The sequence below is a fragment of the Echinops telfairi genome, unplaced genomic scaffold, assembly GCF_000313985.2.
Source record: "Echinops telfairi isolate 266 unplaced genomic scaffold, ASM31398v2 ScPeMD7_23;HRSCAF=83, whole genome shotgun sequence".
In the NCBI taxonomy this organism is placed as follows: Eukaryota; Metazoa; Chordata; class Mammalia; order Afrosoricida; family Tenrecidae; genus Echinops; species Echinops telfairi.
This window is the reverse complement of record NW_022103920.1, coordinates 53,183,459-53,199,519: the sequence shown is the minus strand read 5'-3', so window position 1 is coordinate 53,199,519 and position 16,061 is coordinate 53,183,459. Positions and strand designations below refer to the sequence as shown.

General features: G+C 39.5%; 1 protein-coding gene across 2 annotated transcripts in view; it reads left to right on the top strand.

Moving 5' to 3' along the window:
• The window catches only part of ELAPOR2 (endosome-lysosome associated apoptosis and autophagy regulator family member 2), a 124,190-nt gene that overhangs the window by 45,200 nt on the left and 62,929 nt on the right, over positions 1-16,061 (top strand). For both annotated transcript variants that reach the window (XM_045288893.1, XM_004702635.2), the window contains 5 exons: positions 4,386-4,533; positions 8,777-8,863; positions 11,399-11,504; positions 12,974-13,126; positions 13,730-13,818. In XM_045288893.1, coding sequence (XP_045144828.1) covers positions 4,386-4,533; positions 8,777-8,863; positions 11,399-11,504; positions 12,974-13,126; positions 13,730-13,818 — 583 coding nt within the window. The remainder of the gene's footprint in view (positions 1-4,385; positions 4,534-8,776; positions 8,864-11,398; positions 11,505-12,973; positions 13,127-13,729; positions 13,819-16,061) is intronic.

Sequence of the window (16,061 nt, the reverse complement as noted above, 5' to 3'; positions counted from 1 at the left end):
AAATACAGGGAATCCAGGATATATAAACCCACCGGGCCAACAATGAGAGTAGAGATACCAGGAGGATTAGGGGAGGGTGGGGGGAGAAAAATGGAATTGATTACAAGGATCAACATATAACCCCCTCTCAAAGGGACAAACAATGGAAAAGTGGATGAGGGTTGACGGAGGATGATGTAAGATATGAAAATAATAATCTGTAACTTATCAAGGGTTCATGAAGGACTGCGGAGAGAGGGGGAAGAAATGGCAAGCTGATATCAGGGGTTCAGTGGGAAGAGAATGCTTTGAAAATGATGATGGCGGCATATGTGCAAATGTGCTTGACACATTGGAGGAATGTATGGATTGTGATAAGAGATATAAGAATCCCCAATAAAAGTTTGTTTTTTTTTTAAAGAAGTTGTTATGGTTAATTTAAAATTTCTATCTTTTGAAATTTAATGAGATTTGTTTTATGACCTAGCATATGGTCTGTTCTAGTTAATACTCCATGTGCACTTGAAAGGATTGAGTATTCTGCATTTGTCAGATACAGTTTTCTAAAAATATCAGTTAAGTTGGTTGATAGTGCTGTACAAGTCATCTATACCCATACTGACAGTTTGTTCTGTTATTGAGAGAAAGGTGTTAACATCCTCATATATTTGTAGATTTAAAATCTTATCCCTTTGTTTCTGTCAGCGTTTGCTCCATGTGCTTCCTAGTTCTCTTGTTTTGTGCAAACACATACAGGATTGCTGCTTCCTCGTGATGCACTCATCCTTGTGTATTTAGGACTTTCCCAATTTGTCTCTTCTAGTGCCGCTCATTTGGAAGCTCTCATGCTGACATTAATGTAGCTTTTTAAACAGGGGTTTGTATGGTGTATCTTCTTCTAGGTTTAAAATTTTAAAACTATTTAAAATTTTTCTTTGTGTCTTCATATTTAAAGAACCTTGTAAAAATAGCATATAGGTAAGTGTTGTTTTGTTTAGTTGGATAATATTCTATTTTTTACTTGGAATCTAAGTATATTTAATGTTATTACTGATGTGGTTGGTTTATCATCATCTTTTTTTTGGTATTCATTCTGTTTTCCTCCTCCCCTCTCCTACCTTATTTTGAGCTACTATAATTTTTTTCTTTAGAATTGTATTTTATTTCTTCATTTACCTTTTTAACTATTTCTCCTTGGATTTTACTTTTTTTGTATGTGTGTGATGGCTGTAGGAGATAGAAACCACATTACAGAAACTTTTTATAGTGGAGAGCTGTACTTGCATCTGTGTAAAAACATTAAAATTATATCGTTGAATTTACCGTGTCCTCTTTGTGCTGTTGTCAGGTATTACATTTGAATTCCTATAACAAGCCCAACAATGTAACTGTATTCTGTTTTAAATAATCTATTATATTTTTAAGAATTATGACATGAGAAAAAAAATGAAGTTTTATATACTTATCTGCATATCATTTTGGGTGCGTTTTCTTTTCTGTAGAACTGAATGTACACTAATGTCATTTTCCTGTAGTCTATAACATTGTCTTTATTATTTCATTTAATTCAAGTCTGCTGGTGACAAATTCAGCTTTTATTTGTCTAAAAATGCTTTTATTTCAGCCTCCTCTTGGAAGAATATTATGTTGGATAGAGTTCTATAGTTTCCATTAACTTCTTAAATCCCTTAGTTATGAGAAAATCAGCCTATTCATTCCGTTGAATATGATGTGTCTCTAGCTCTTTATAAGATGCTCTTTTCTTTGTTTACTCTTCAGCAGCTTAACTGAGATGCATCTAGGATTGCTTTTCTCTGCTTTATGTTGGCTCAGGATCACTGAGGTTCTAGGATTATTTGGGGGTTGATATTTTCATATTCATTTCATAAAATCTTTTTTTTCTGACAGCCTTTCTATTACTCCAATTACGTGTATGGTAAGCCCACTTAATAGTGTCTCAAATGTCAAGACTCAATTTTGTCCAAATTGTTTTTGTTCTATATTTCAGATCACATAAATTTTATTTGCCTAAGTTAACTCTCAATTTCTTTTTAAATCTTCCACTTGTTGATAAATCTTTCTGTGAACTTAAAAAAATGCATATCTTGTAGTTCTCAGTTCTAGAATTTTCACTTAGTTCATTTGGATAGGTTCTGTTAGTCTTAAAATATTTGCAATTCTTCATCTATTTACTCATTATGTTAAACTTTCCTTTAATGTTTTAAAATTATATTTGTAAGAGCTATTTCATGCACTATTTTTATTGACTTAATTTTCTCAACCAAGGCTTTTTTTCCCCACCATGTTACTTCATGTCTAGTAAAAATTGATTCAAACCTGGGTGTGATAGTTATATAATTGTCCATTTGAGAGGCTTACGAGTGAAGAGGTGGAGTCTAGTGTGTCAATCGGCTCATAGCCAATGAGGCTTCTGTGTGGGCATGGCCTTCTGAGAATTCTGGGAAATCTGCTATTTCCTCCTTGGAGGTGGGAGACTCTCTGCTCGCACCTTGGGAGACATAGCAGCTGACAAGACACATGGACCCACCCTGATGCAGCCCTGGGTGCTGGAGAAGCCAGGCAGAGACACCTGCCAGCACTGAGATATTTCTAATGCCACTGGATCCAAAGACTTTCTACCCACTGCTCTGTGATCATCCTGCATTCAGCGTCATTACATCTGTTTCGTGAGTCTGAAGAGGACTTCATGGATTGGTATCGGACGTATGGGCTAATATTGGACTTATGGACTGATCTGGACTGGGCTGGGATGTTTTCTCAATGTTCAATTGCTCTTGTATATAAATCTCTTTCTTAGACACATGTGTGTCCATGGCTCTATATTAATTAAACATTTATTTAGATCACGACCTTTACTGTAGGGCATGTATTGTCCATATATGACCTATGGAGTGCCATTTCCTTTTGTAAATCAAGCTATATTGGAACACAGATGCACCTGTTTTAAACTATATAGTTAATGGCTGCTTTAGGGATAAGATGGCAGGGTAAATTGTTGCAGCAGAAAACAGCCCACAAAGCCAAAATATTTATTTATTCTCAGGTTTTCTATTTAAATGCTTGCCGACACTTCATGCCTTCCGTCTAAGGCATGGCAATTTTGTAGTCTCGAATGAATATCCAGAGTTCTCACGGAGTTCTCTCTGGCTGACCTAGAACTCCCATTCAAAGTCACCTCTTAGATTTTCTCTCACCATGCAGAGTCTGTTTTCTCTTGACTTGTGCAGTAGGTCCATTTCCTGTAACCTACAAGGAAACCCCCTGCATGGACTTCTAAAGTCTCTATTTTTTCTTATGTGGGCCTTCAATTTATTACCACTGCCCCAAGCACTGAGCCCACTGAGACCACTGCACTTTGCTTGGAAGTGCCTCTCGGTCCCACTTGCTGAAAACCATCTTGAGGAAGAGAGTCAGTCAATCTGGGTTTCACCCATGCACTTCTCTGCTTTCAAGAACCTCCGTGCTACACTGCCCAAGGTGCATTTTATGTTTTGTTTAGTTTAACTGATTACTAAAGAGAAAAGGCAAATTCTGTACCCACTTTCAGTTATGTTTGCATGTGGAAGTCTTAGTTTTTCACTCAGCATATTTTCTGTTTGAGAAGAAAAATAATTGGACAAAATCTGACTTTTAATGTTTCAGTGTATTGAAAATTGTTGTTCAGACAAACAGTTGAACCTGAAGAGAAGAATGTTAAGTTGTACTATCAGACAGTTGAGTTAGAAATTGTTTTGCCTCAAAAGGTGGCATCATACCCATTATCAATTACATTTTTCGGGTTAAATTTTATTAACCACAAAATAAATGTATTTTCTTAATTTTATTTTGTATACTAAATCCAAATAATTTTTCCGACTTTGTACTTTGAAACTGTGATTTATATTTTATGTGCATTTACTTTATATCATTTTGGGGAAGCTCTGACAGATACCATAACATTCCACCATTCAATCACATCAAGCAGTATTAGACAATTGCTATCACAATCAGTTTCAAAAGATTTCTTTCTTCTTGAACTCCTTGTGCTAGGAGTGCTTTTTCTCTTAAAGGAAGAACATCCTTCCCTTGGCCCTGTATATGTATAAAATAAAACTTCATATGTTGTGTCAGAGACTAATTCCACCTAGGAATTATTAGAATTAAGGGTCACATTTTAAGTAAGACTTGGTGGTCACATTTTGTTTGAGAAAGATCATTTTTCACAGCAGTAATAAGATGGTGATAAACCGGCGCCATCAGAAAGGAAACTTGTGTGAAAGAGCCAGCCTGTGGGCTCTGCCACCGCTTCTGGTTTCCTTTGCTGTCTTGAATTTGGGTGGCACGGCTTTGCGAACTGGAGAACCTTCTGAAGGCTAACACAAAATACCTTGCTTTTGTTTCCACAGCTCTTCTTGGATCCCTCGTGGAAATTACATAGAGTCCAATCGGGATGATTGTACCGTGTCTTTGATCTATGCTGTTCACCTGAAGAAGTCAGGTTATGTCTTCTTTGAGTACCAGTATGTCGACAACAACCTCTTCTTCGAGTTCTTTGTAAGCCCTTTTATATTCGGTAATTTTCATTTTAAGGGATTTCCATATAAAATTCCTTTTAATCAATTTTTTTTCCATTCTGCTTTATGTTACCTCAGGTTTTTTTCTGTTAACCGAACTTTTAGAAAATCAAGGAAAACTTTAATATTAAATGATATTTTGTTTTTTATTTAATATTACTTTAGTCCCTGCTGCATTAGCACCTGGTAGAGTGACCCTGGGCATGTTTTACTTGGTTGTGATCATTTGTGGGCCATCTTGTTTAGGCTTGTGACAAATAGTTGCCTCAAGATTCATTTTAGTTAAGAATGTTTTTTAGCTACAGATGCTTTTGTTAAAGATGAGTTTTTAACCACTTTTAATTTTCACTTAAAATATTTTTTTCTTTGTAGTTTAAATGTTTTCCCTATTGTTAGAATTATTTCAGTGTGTACATGGGCAACATTTTAGATGGATAAATGGCTATGTATTTCTCATTGTGTGCAGTTTATACAATCTAAAGCAGTCATTGGGTGGATTAGTAGGTGTCTCTGGGAAGAGGCTACATAGCATCACTGAATATGGGATAAAATAATAGTTATTCTAACAAAATAGATGGTTACCATTAAAATCATCTCAATATTTAAAATAAACCATTTTTAAGCTATAGGGTCACCATGAATTGAAATTGACTCATTGTCAGTGGGTGTGGGTTAGGGTTTTGTAATCTAGCAAGCGTTGGTTGTTGCAATTACTCAAACACTTGAGAAAATACTGTCATATTGACTTCTTTTACTGAACAAACTGCATGTTTTGCAGGCAACTAGGAAACATTTCATTAAGTGTTTCAATAGTCCAGACTTGGAGACTACCCTGATAATTCTAAAACAAATTTATATACCTCCTGAAAATGAAATTTTCTAAGTCCAAAGTTTGGTAGCAAGAGATATTTTCCATGAAGTATGAGCCTTGGATTTGAAGTTGAGATTCTGGCTCTGTTCCAAACTCTGCAATGACTGATGGTATGATATTGGACAATTAGGTTAACGTGTTGTCTTTCAGCATAATCTTCTGTAAAGTGGATCCTTTTAAGGATCCTCCTAGCTCTAATAAACTTTTAAGAGTTTAAGATATTAAGCACCATTCAAACAGATTGAGTTTTAAAGCTATAGTTTATTTGCAAAATTCTTCTCATAGTAATATATTTCTTCATGGAATATTTTGGCAATATTGTTAAATTAAAAGATAATTAAGCAAGGCGATTATCTAACATTCAATATTCCTATAAATCCTGCCCCTCTGCCCCAAATTGTGGAGGCAGTTAAATTCTAGTCTACATCAGTGGGTCTCAAACTTAGCTGTTCACAGGAGCCCGCTGAGGAACTTAAAAATATAGTTGCTTGGGTCTTACTCTCAGGTACTTAATTGAATTGTTCTGGGATGAGACTAGGGCATCAATATTTTTGACAATGCTCTAAATTATTCCAATAGGTAGCCTACATGGACAGTGCCTGTTCTCCATAATCATCTCTCTGTTCACCGAGCACTTCTATAACACCAGGGCATCACCCCCTGCAGTCTAGTTAGATTAAGAACTGGTTTTGTATTGTACAGTAAGTCCTTTTTGATCGATTAATAACACTGTTCTTGACCTGGTTTCATTATTTCCTTTCACTGATGACTTTGTTGTTGTTATTGTCTAAAAGATATGTGTCCCTGGTTTCTCCCTTACCTGGATGTTTCCATTTGATAGGTGCTCTGTATTGGCTCAGTGCATCAGCCTTCCCAGTTGCCATGGTCATTGATGGAAAGGAAGCCGCAGAGGCTGCGCAGAACGCTAGTTGTGCTCTGAGAATTGTACACGTGGTTGTCACATTATTCTAAGCATGACACATTTGATTTTAGAGCTGAATGGCTCTTTTAAAATATTGAAACTGAAACAAAGAATGCGTGATTGGAATAAGGCTCTATCTTCACTAGATACTTTTAGAATGAGTAACAGATATTAAAATTAGAATGTACAATAATTCACAATGCTTGTGTTCATCAACAGAACAAAAGCCTAAAGCTTAGTTCATCCAAATAATGACTACCAAGGGGATATTTAGGTCCATATTTGTCCTTGTGTCGTGACACTTGTACATGTATTTAGATGGCCCCTTTGCTTATAAGTAAGACACAATTATAATTAAAGCCAATATCTTCATTAGCTGCTATTCTTTGGCATTTGGATACTAAAAGGCTCTATTGTCTAGTAAATTTTTAGGAAGTTTCTTTTCTTCCTATACTCTTTTTAAAAAGAAATAATTTAATTGGAGGCTCATATAACTCTTATCACAATCCATCCATCCATTGTGTCAAACACATTTGTACATTTAAAAAAAATTTACTAGACCAGAGGAGGTACACTGGTACAGATAGGAACTGAAAATACAGGGAATCCAGGACGGATGAGCCCTATAGGACCAGTGGTATGAGTGGCAAAGCAGGGTGGGTAAAGGGAGAATGGGTAGGAAAGAGGGAACTGATTACATGGAACTGTGTGTGACCTCCTCCCTGGGGGACAGACAATCAAAAAGTGGATGAAGGGAGACGTCAGACAGGGCAAGATATGACAAAATAACCATTTATAAACTATCAAGGGCTCATGCGGGAGGGGGGAGCGGGGAGGGAGGGGAAAAATGAGGACCTAATGTCGGGGGTTTAAATGGAGAGAAAATGTTTTGAGAAACGATGTACAAATGCGCTTTACACAATTGATGTGTGTATGGATTGGGATAACAGTTGTATGAGCCCCAAATAAAATGATTTAAAAAAAAAATCCTCTTGACAACAAAAAAGGGTTTTGTTTCAAAAAAAAAAAATTTAATTGGAGGCTCATATAACTCTTATCACAATCCATCCATCCATTGTGTCGAACACATTTGTACATTTGTTGCCATCATCATTCTCAACACATTTGCTTTCTACGTGAGCCCTTGGTATCAGCTCCTCATTTTTCCCCCTCCCTCACATGAACCCTTGATAATTTATAAATTATTATTATTTTGTCATGTCTTACACTGTAGGAAATATCTTTTACTGAGAATGTTTTTACATTGTTTATAAATTGGTCAGGAAGGTAAATAAAGAGATAAAATGATTCGAGAAGAAACAGTCATTTTGATTATAGTGAGATCTTATTTTAACCTTATTGCTGACTGTTGTAAAATACTGAGACGATGTACTTGCTCCTTTGATGTCTCTGTAATCTTAGTAGACCTGGAAATAATGTGCCTGATCCAGAGTCAGAAAGCCCTGGTGGCACAGTGCTTATAGGTCAGTGGTTTGAACCTACCAGCTGTTCCAAGGGGAGAAAGGTGTGGTAACCTTTTCCCATAAAGGCCGCAGCCTCAATGATGCTGTGGGACAGTTTTGCTCTCCCATACAGGGTTGCTATGAGTCAGAATCCACTGAAAGACAGTGTTTTTAACCCATAGACATTTTGGAAGAATTGTCTAGAAAACACAATACGGTAGGTGCTAAAGATATTAGCCATCTGAACTGGCATGGTAAAGGATTACGGTTTCCCCCAAAATAATAATTTGGGAATTTGATTTTGTCCAGAGTCATCTACCTACACATTTGGCTTAAGTACTGTGAATTGAGAACAAAGGAGACCTCGCTTATTTATTACCTTAAAATGTTATTTCCCCAAATATTATAAAAACATGCTTTGTTTATTTTTATACAGTTGGGCTTGATTTGTCAGTGCAAGCTGTGAAAACATTTTGGTAGGTGGGATGGGTTTTTTTGGTAATGACTTTTTCTCTTGCATGTGCACTGTCAGTGTTAGCTGCACTTTCTGTGTCATTTTCTCTCCTTAATGGGCGGCCTTTTGTTATATGAGGACAGTTTACTTAAAACTCCAGAGGTCTTGTTATATTTCCTTGTTGGGAATGACCCGTGGCCATAGCTTAGTACTGGTTCTCAACCTTCTTATTGCTGCGGCCCTTTCATACAGTTCCTCATGTTGTGGTGACTCCCCCAACCATACAGTTATTTTCGTTCCTACTTCATAACTGTAATTTTGCTACTGTTATGAATTGGGCGACCCCTGTGAAAGGGTTGTTCAACCTCCAAAAGGGTTGCAACCCACAGGTTGAGAACTGCTGGCTTAGTATGTATTGAAAGAAGTGGTTACAGTCTGCCTTGTACTGAGTGCAGAATTTAATTAAAGCCATTATTCAAGAAGCTTACTGGGGCCCTTTTGTCTAATTCACAGATTCAAAATGATCAGTGCCAGGAGATGGACACCACCACGGAAAAATGGGTAAAGCTCACAGACAATGGAGAATGGGGCTCTCATTCTGTAAGTCTCTCTTTGTCCTTTCTTCTTCTTCTTTTTTAGAAAAAAATTATTATTAATTGGGAGTTAATACATATATCATTCCTTAGTTCAATCATGTCAATCGCCGTCAGTTTCCAAACATCCTTTTTCTTCCTGGGCTCCTGACATCGTCTTCCTTTTACTACCCCGCCCCCTTGCAGTGTACCCCCCACCCCTGAAACCCTTATCCTACTTGCTGTCCCTATAGATTCATCAATCCTGGGTTTCATATACCAAAACGCAGAGAAACATACAGCACAACTTCAGGAGGGTGACCTCCAAGGACATAGCACCTCTGAGATCAATCTTAATACGAACAAACAAAAGCAAAACAAATTACAGAAAATGTTGAACACCAATTCAGTTCCAGCATGCATCAGAGGTGGAAACAACTGACATGGTTTTAGCTGCTCTTGTCAGTTTATGCCTTTGATCTTCTGTACTCACCTCTCCAGTGCCCTCTGTTTAGGAACCACTTCTCTCCCATCCTCAACTGTGGGAGCTCACTGGAGGCTTCTTTCCTATGCATTTCCCACAAATGAATCTTGGACTCCCACTGTCATCCATAGCCTTCTGAAAACTGGATTCTCACAATTTAGGCTCTGATACTAATCCCTCCTTCAGCTTCAAATTATATGATTTACAATCCTTCGGTGACTGATGTTGGTGTGCTTCTTCCATGTGGACTTAGTTGACCTCTCACTTAGATGGCTGCTTGTTTGGAGACAAGCCTTTAAGACCCCAGACACTAGTTTATCTGCTAGCCAGGCACCTTCTAATGTCCTTTATGCCTTTCCCACCAGCCGCACTCTTCTCCTTGTTTTCTTTCCAATCTTCCTTCAAAGTTTACTTTAAGGAAAAATATGAAAGTGCTCTGGTTTTTAATAATTTACAGAAGAGCTCGAAATAAGTAGAGAATACATTGCCCCCAAGGTGCATGGACTCAGATTCTTTCCAGATAATTTTTTTCCTACCTTTCTATTTCTCCATCGGTTCCTTTTCACCTTTCCCTTTGTAGCAAGTTTCTCTCCTCTCAGAAGGACAATAACAGGAACTATAACTATTCAAAACCGATATACAAAGCCCTGCGTATGTATGTTGACACATGTGCCTGCTACCTGGGATAGAATCAATGACTTGGCATTGGAAGGATCTTTGAGTTCTTTTCATCCAACTTTCTCTGCGTTGTTCCCAACAAGTGATTTCCCAGCTTATCTTGCTGGGAGATTTTCAGGTCTGCGGTCCCCATTGCTGGACTGCTCTGAGTATCAGCACGTTTATCCATGTTTGAAACCTTCTATGTATTTGCCACCCATTTAGTCAAAGTTTTACCCTCTCTGATCCCATGGAATAAAGTAACTATTTCCATAGGACAATTTTTAAAAATGCTTGAAGGCAATTATTAGATAATATGATTTCAAGGCTCTGTTATTTGAAGTAATTCCTTTGGAAAGAGACAGACTTTAATTCTAGCTCTGAATTACGCTGTTCATGTTGCTTTAGTCTCTTTAACTCTTATGTTTTATTTGAGAACTGAGGATAATCTGGTAGAATTGTTGCATTAAATGAGATGACTTATGAGAGAGACATGTGAAGTACCTCCAGTGTAGTTTAAACTCTGTTTCAATAAGTGAGGGACCACCCATCCTTGCCTTTGGTTTTAGCATAGGTGCTTAACAAGAAGCCCTTTGAGAATATTTTTAACCTCTGTGTGAAAGTGATGTTAATGCCACTAGCAAACTCTCACCCAGTAGTACATGAAGCCCTTGGCCACAAATATGCTTTTGTCACTTACAGCAGTTTCAAATCAATGAAAGTACTTAATAAACTATTTCTGTTAATTTCTGGCAGGTGAAGGGACTGGGTGTGGTTTAGTTTATACAGCTTGAGTTTGACTAGCCAGGAAGGAATAGAGGCAACAGATACGGAAGCCAGGGACACCCCAAAACACCACCGTGGTAGTGATAGAAAATTGGTTTCATTTCTAATTGGAAATGTTTTCCAGTGGCGAAAGAAGTAAGTAGTAGACATGGTCCTGGAGTCAGAGAGCTACATTTGGTCCTTCTATAAGAACAATTCCATTTTCTCTAGTTGCCTTTTTTACAGCTGTTTATTTCAAAATGTTAAAAGAAGCTAACTCATTTGTTGCCTTTTTACTTTTAGAGCTCAAAAAGCTATGTAGAAATAGTTTCAGCTTTTGTGAGCGATGTCACTTTTGCCCACTAAGATGACTCATAAATATAAACTTAAATATTCCATGCAAATGACTTGGAATTCATTTTCTCTTTTTGTTTGTACTGCTTCATTAAATAAAATTCTACAGTATTTTACATATGATTTTGTTTAGCAGACTCCTTTTTCATGAGGAAATATGACTTCAGCCCAGCCTTAAATATGTATGTAGAAACTAATAATAACTTAGTACAATAGTGTGATAAAAAGTATATCATAGCTTTAAGGGATGGAAGTGCTGGAAGTAACAGGGCTTCTCTGACTGGGGGGTCTTTATCTTTGCAGGTCATGCTGAAATCAGGCACAAATATACTGTACTGGAGAACGACAGGCATCCTTATGGGTTCTAAGGCAGTCAAGCCTGTGTTGGTAAAAAATATCACAATTGAAGGTATTTACAGAAACCCGGTGTGAGTAGTCACTTAGCACATCTTGTTCGCAGTTAAAATGCGTATTGTAGTGTTGCTTTGGCCGGTTCTAGGCTCAGTAGGGTAGAGAGAGAGGAGTTACGATTTCGACTTCAGGACGGTCTAGAGACCCTAACTTTCTTCTAGGCTTGTTGATTGTTTGTTCACCCTTAGAGAGAATTAAGGGTAATTTGAGGAAAAGCAGGCATGACGACCAAACTGCCCACCGAGCCACAGTCACCAGGTCATGGTCACCAAGTCGATTGTGTCTCACAGTCATTGTAGTTACTTAAGTGGAAAGGATTCTGTCTGTGTTATCTGTCCACTGTGCTACCAGGGCATCCTGCACTACCGTGAAATAATGAAATAGCCATCTTGACCTGTGTCTCCTAAACCTTTTGTGTCTTTCGGAGCCAAGCTATCCCTTTCCTCACCCAAGAGAATGGCTAATAAACTCTGGCCTGGACCATACTCAGTGAGGGCTACTTTTAACCAACGCATTGATTCTCCTTCATTGAATCAGTTTGCCCTATACTGTAAGATGGTGGCAGGGTTTCATCTCACATACTTTGGACATGTGAGGAGAGACCAGTCCCTGGCAAAGGGCATAATGCCTGGTAAAGTAGAGAGACAGCAAAAAAAAAAAGGAAGATCCTGGACAAGGTGGCTTGACACAGGCAGCAGCAATGGGCTCAGACTTGGGAACAAGTGTAAGGATGGCTCATAACCACTGTGTTGCACATAAAGTCCCTGAGCATTGCAACCTACTCTCTGGCACCAAACAAACGTGCTTGCTCTTGAGATGACGCAGTAGTAGGAGAGACCTCTTCTAGCAGAGGCTGTAATTTCAAGCCAGAAGAAAACTCAAGGCATGCCTGGGCTCTCGGAGCCTTGGGGGTGGGGAGTGGTGACAAGTTGGGCCGCTACTCTCCAGGTCAGCTGTTTGAAACCACGAGCTGCTCTGCAGGAGGAAGATGAAGCTTTCTACTCCTGTAGAGTTACAGCCTCAGAAACCCTAAAGGGCCACTATGAGTCAGAATCTTCTAGATGGCAGTGCGTATTAGGTCAGACCTGTGACTTGATGAGCAGCGGAAGAGAACCCCCCCCCCCAAACCCAAAGATAAAAAATAATAGACTTGTGGTATTTGAGGGGACTTTATCATTTATTTCATATTTTTAGTTAGTAGTTATCTGAGACCCACAGCTTTTAGTTTATATACTTATCCCTTATCAAAATTTTCCTGTTTTAAGTGTTTCATTCAGTATGTATACCAGTTCCCGTGCATAGCTTAACACTCCCTCACTGTAAAATGAGTCAATAAGATGGTATATTTGTGCTGCCCCATCATTCTGTCAATGTCTCTCATTTCTGGATAGCAATGACAAGTCGGTTCAGACCTCTTTGTTGGTCTTGGGCCTTGTCTCCCCTTCTCTGTTTTTCCATATCACACAGGGGTGGCATACACGTCAGAGTGCTTCCCATGCAAGCCGGGCACATTTAGCAACAAGCCAGGCTCGTTCAACTGCCAAGTGTGCCCCAGAAACACCTATTCGGAGAAAGGAGCCAAAGAATGTGTCAAGTGCAAAGAGGATTCTCATTTTTCAGGTAAGACTGCACTTTGTCAGTTTATGCTCTTTGACCTTTGCTTTCTAGGTTTGTGATGATAGTGTTTATTCTTATGTTAAGAGTTCACACCTAATGAGGTGGCACGAACGGTGGTCCGGACAACAGAGTCCCGAAGTGGATCAGTGTTCAGTGGACAAAGTTAGGACTCCCTGTTATCCGCTTGTGCACTCTTTTCCTCTTTGCCTAAAAATTTTCTATTCTACATCCCACAAGTGGATTTGTTTATACAGAATCTGAAAACGTAAAAGAAAATATTTGCATTATACTTTTAGGTGCTTAGCTGTTAGAGAGACATACTTTAGGAACTTTTAACTGTTCCAAATTTCCAGTGTTTACTGATCATGAGAGCAAACTAATGTATTTAGAAAAACTCTGATTTTCATCAGGTCTCTCATGGAAACATTGATTGTTTTAGGAAAACTAAAAGTGTAGGCCCTTATTTTCTTTGGGCCTAGCAGCTCTACCTAATATAGTCCTGTAAAGTTATTGTTTTCTTTTTTGATAAGTTGCTGTTTCCCACCTTGCGTTTGATCAGACTTTGAAAGCAGTCGACCATTTCTGAAACACACTTTCTGTTTGCAGAGGAAGGATCCAGTGCGTGCACGAAACGCGTGCCCTGCACCATCAAGGACTATTTCCAGATCCATACTCCGTGTGATGAACAGGGAAAGGTACATATCGGTAGTCGCAGTCACGCCCAGCCAAAATTTATATCACCTTCCTGCCAGGCTCGAGAGGCCGATTTATCCAGGGAAGCGTACATAAGCTGGTGAGAACACCTGTATGCCAGGTAGCACCCGAGATCCGTGTTCAGATTCTGAAGCCTGCCGGTCTGCTGCTGATGACTGTGGGGGCAAGTTACTTGATGCCTCTAAGCGTTAGGGTTTTCATCTGTGAAATGGGATAATCTAATTCTCCACTTCTAATGACACTCGATGGGAAATTCTCAACACAATGCCTGGCGCGTGGTGAGTGCCCACGCCTTTACTGCTGTTTTCAGCTGTTACGCTTTTCCAGGAGCAATAACATCCGGAAGAGCACCGCCTTAAGTATGCGTGGTGACGCATAGGATAGAGACTCTCCGTAGCTTCTCTCTAATTATGTGGCTGCTCAGGAGACTGCGGATACAGGTGGTGCCTTGGCTCGTTCAGTTGTGGCACATTACCGTGTGGCCGCATTTAGGAGACGCGGAGCGGTGACCATCTCGGTGGCACTCATCCAGGGGAGGAGGCCTACCTGTGCTCTCCAGTTGACCTGCCACTCCCTTAAGCAGAGAATCGGCTTGGAGCAGCCCCTTTCTGCCAGGAAGGAGGGCTTGGCAGTGCAGGGGCTTGCTATGTAGGGTTCCTTATGCAGGCTAACATCTTTTGAAATAATAGTGCTCACGTCCTTGACCCAGTTTGGATCATACAAATTTAGTACTTTCTTCCCTGTTACTGTATTTAGTGCATTTAGTACTTTCTTTCCTGTTACTGTATTCCTAGGTTCGAATCTATACTTCTCAGACTTAAAATAATTGTTAATTTTACCTTGAAAGGAATGCACTTTTGTGCACTTAAGGTCAAGTAGGTTCTTATTTGTGTAGTGCAGCATGTAGGCCTTAACTGACTGGGGAAAACTGGGGGGGGGGGAGGGTGATTTAAATCAGTGAAAGATTTCAGTGATAAGAAGTATAGCTATTATTTTCCATAGGAATTATCACTTAAACTTACCAGCTGTTTTCTCTAAAGTAAGGTCTTGATGGTCCTGCATCAGTGGCCAAATACTACCACTAGGTTCTAGTTAGAGCATCTTTGCAGAGAGGCGAGGAACTGGCGTGGTTGACGTGTCTGTCTTCCTCAGGCGACACAAGGGGGAAGGAGCCTCTAGGGTCAAGTCTGCCCAAGGAGGGTTTCTATGCCTCCACTGTCCATCTTCCTCCATTCCATTCTGACACCAAACACCCCTCCAGGGACATTCTACTTCTCTGCTGGTTTGAGACTCCATTGCAGTGGCACCCGGAACTCACTGCCATGCTCACTACTATGGTGTTCATTAGGGAAGCTAACAGCTTACAAGCTAGGATTAACAGCAACAACATTAAGAATATGATCCTTTTGTTTATAGTACTGCTGCTTAGCCAGGCCAGTCAGCATGTCCCTCCCATGTCTTCAGCCGCGTGGCCCCTTGGCCCCTGCCCTGCTTGACTAGTGTGACAATGCTTCTTTAGAGCTGATCTACGCTTAAAGGGCGCCCCACTCTGTAATCCAACCTCCTGCCCAAAGGCTCCCAGCTTTAGTCATTCTGTGGGCTGGGAAAGAGCCTCTGTCTCATGGCCACATGCTGAGGTCTCTGGTGTCTCTGTTTCCGCCACCACTGCAGGCAGGGAGCTGCTACACGGTCTGCTGGTGCCTGTTCTTGCTGATGCTCTTGAGTTTCTCTCTTCCGACTTCGGAAATTGCCGAACTAACCTGTCCCTGAGCTACAGTACTCCCTGCTGTATTTTCAGGCTCCCACCCAGACTGGGTGGACATTACAAAGACCATGGCTGAGAGCAGTATAAAGCAGTTTGACTTCATGTAAGACATAATGCTGCAGCAGGTTAGGAAGTAATTTGAAATGATGCTATTTTTGGCTAAAGTTGCTGTACTGAAAAATACAACAAAATAAATTTAGTTTATTTTGGATAATGATTTATCCAGCATTATTAAAGCTTAAATGAATGAAAGCTAGCGAAGTACCTTGAACTTTGTTATAATGAAAAGATTCCCAAAACTGGGTTTCTACTTTCTGTCGATAAGTAGTTAACTAAGGTGGAAGAATCGAGTTGACATAAGCCAATAGGAATGAGTTCTAATGCACAACTACACACCCGCCCACGTCATATGCACACACACCCACGTCGTACACACACACACACACACACACACACACA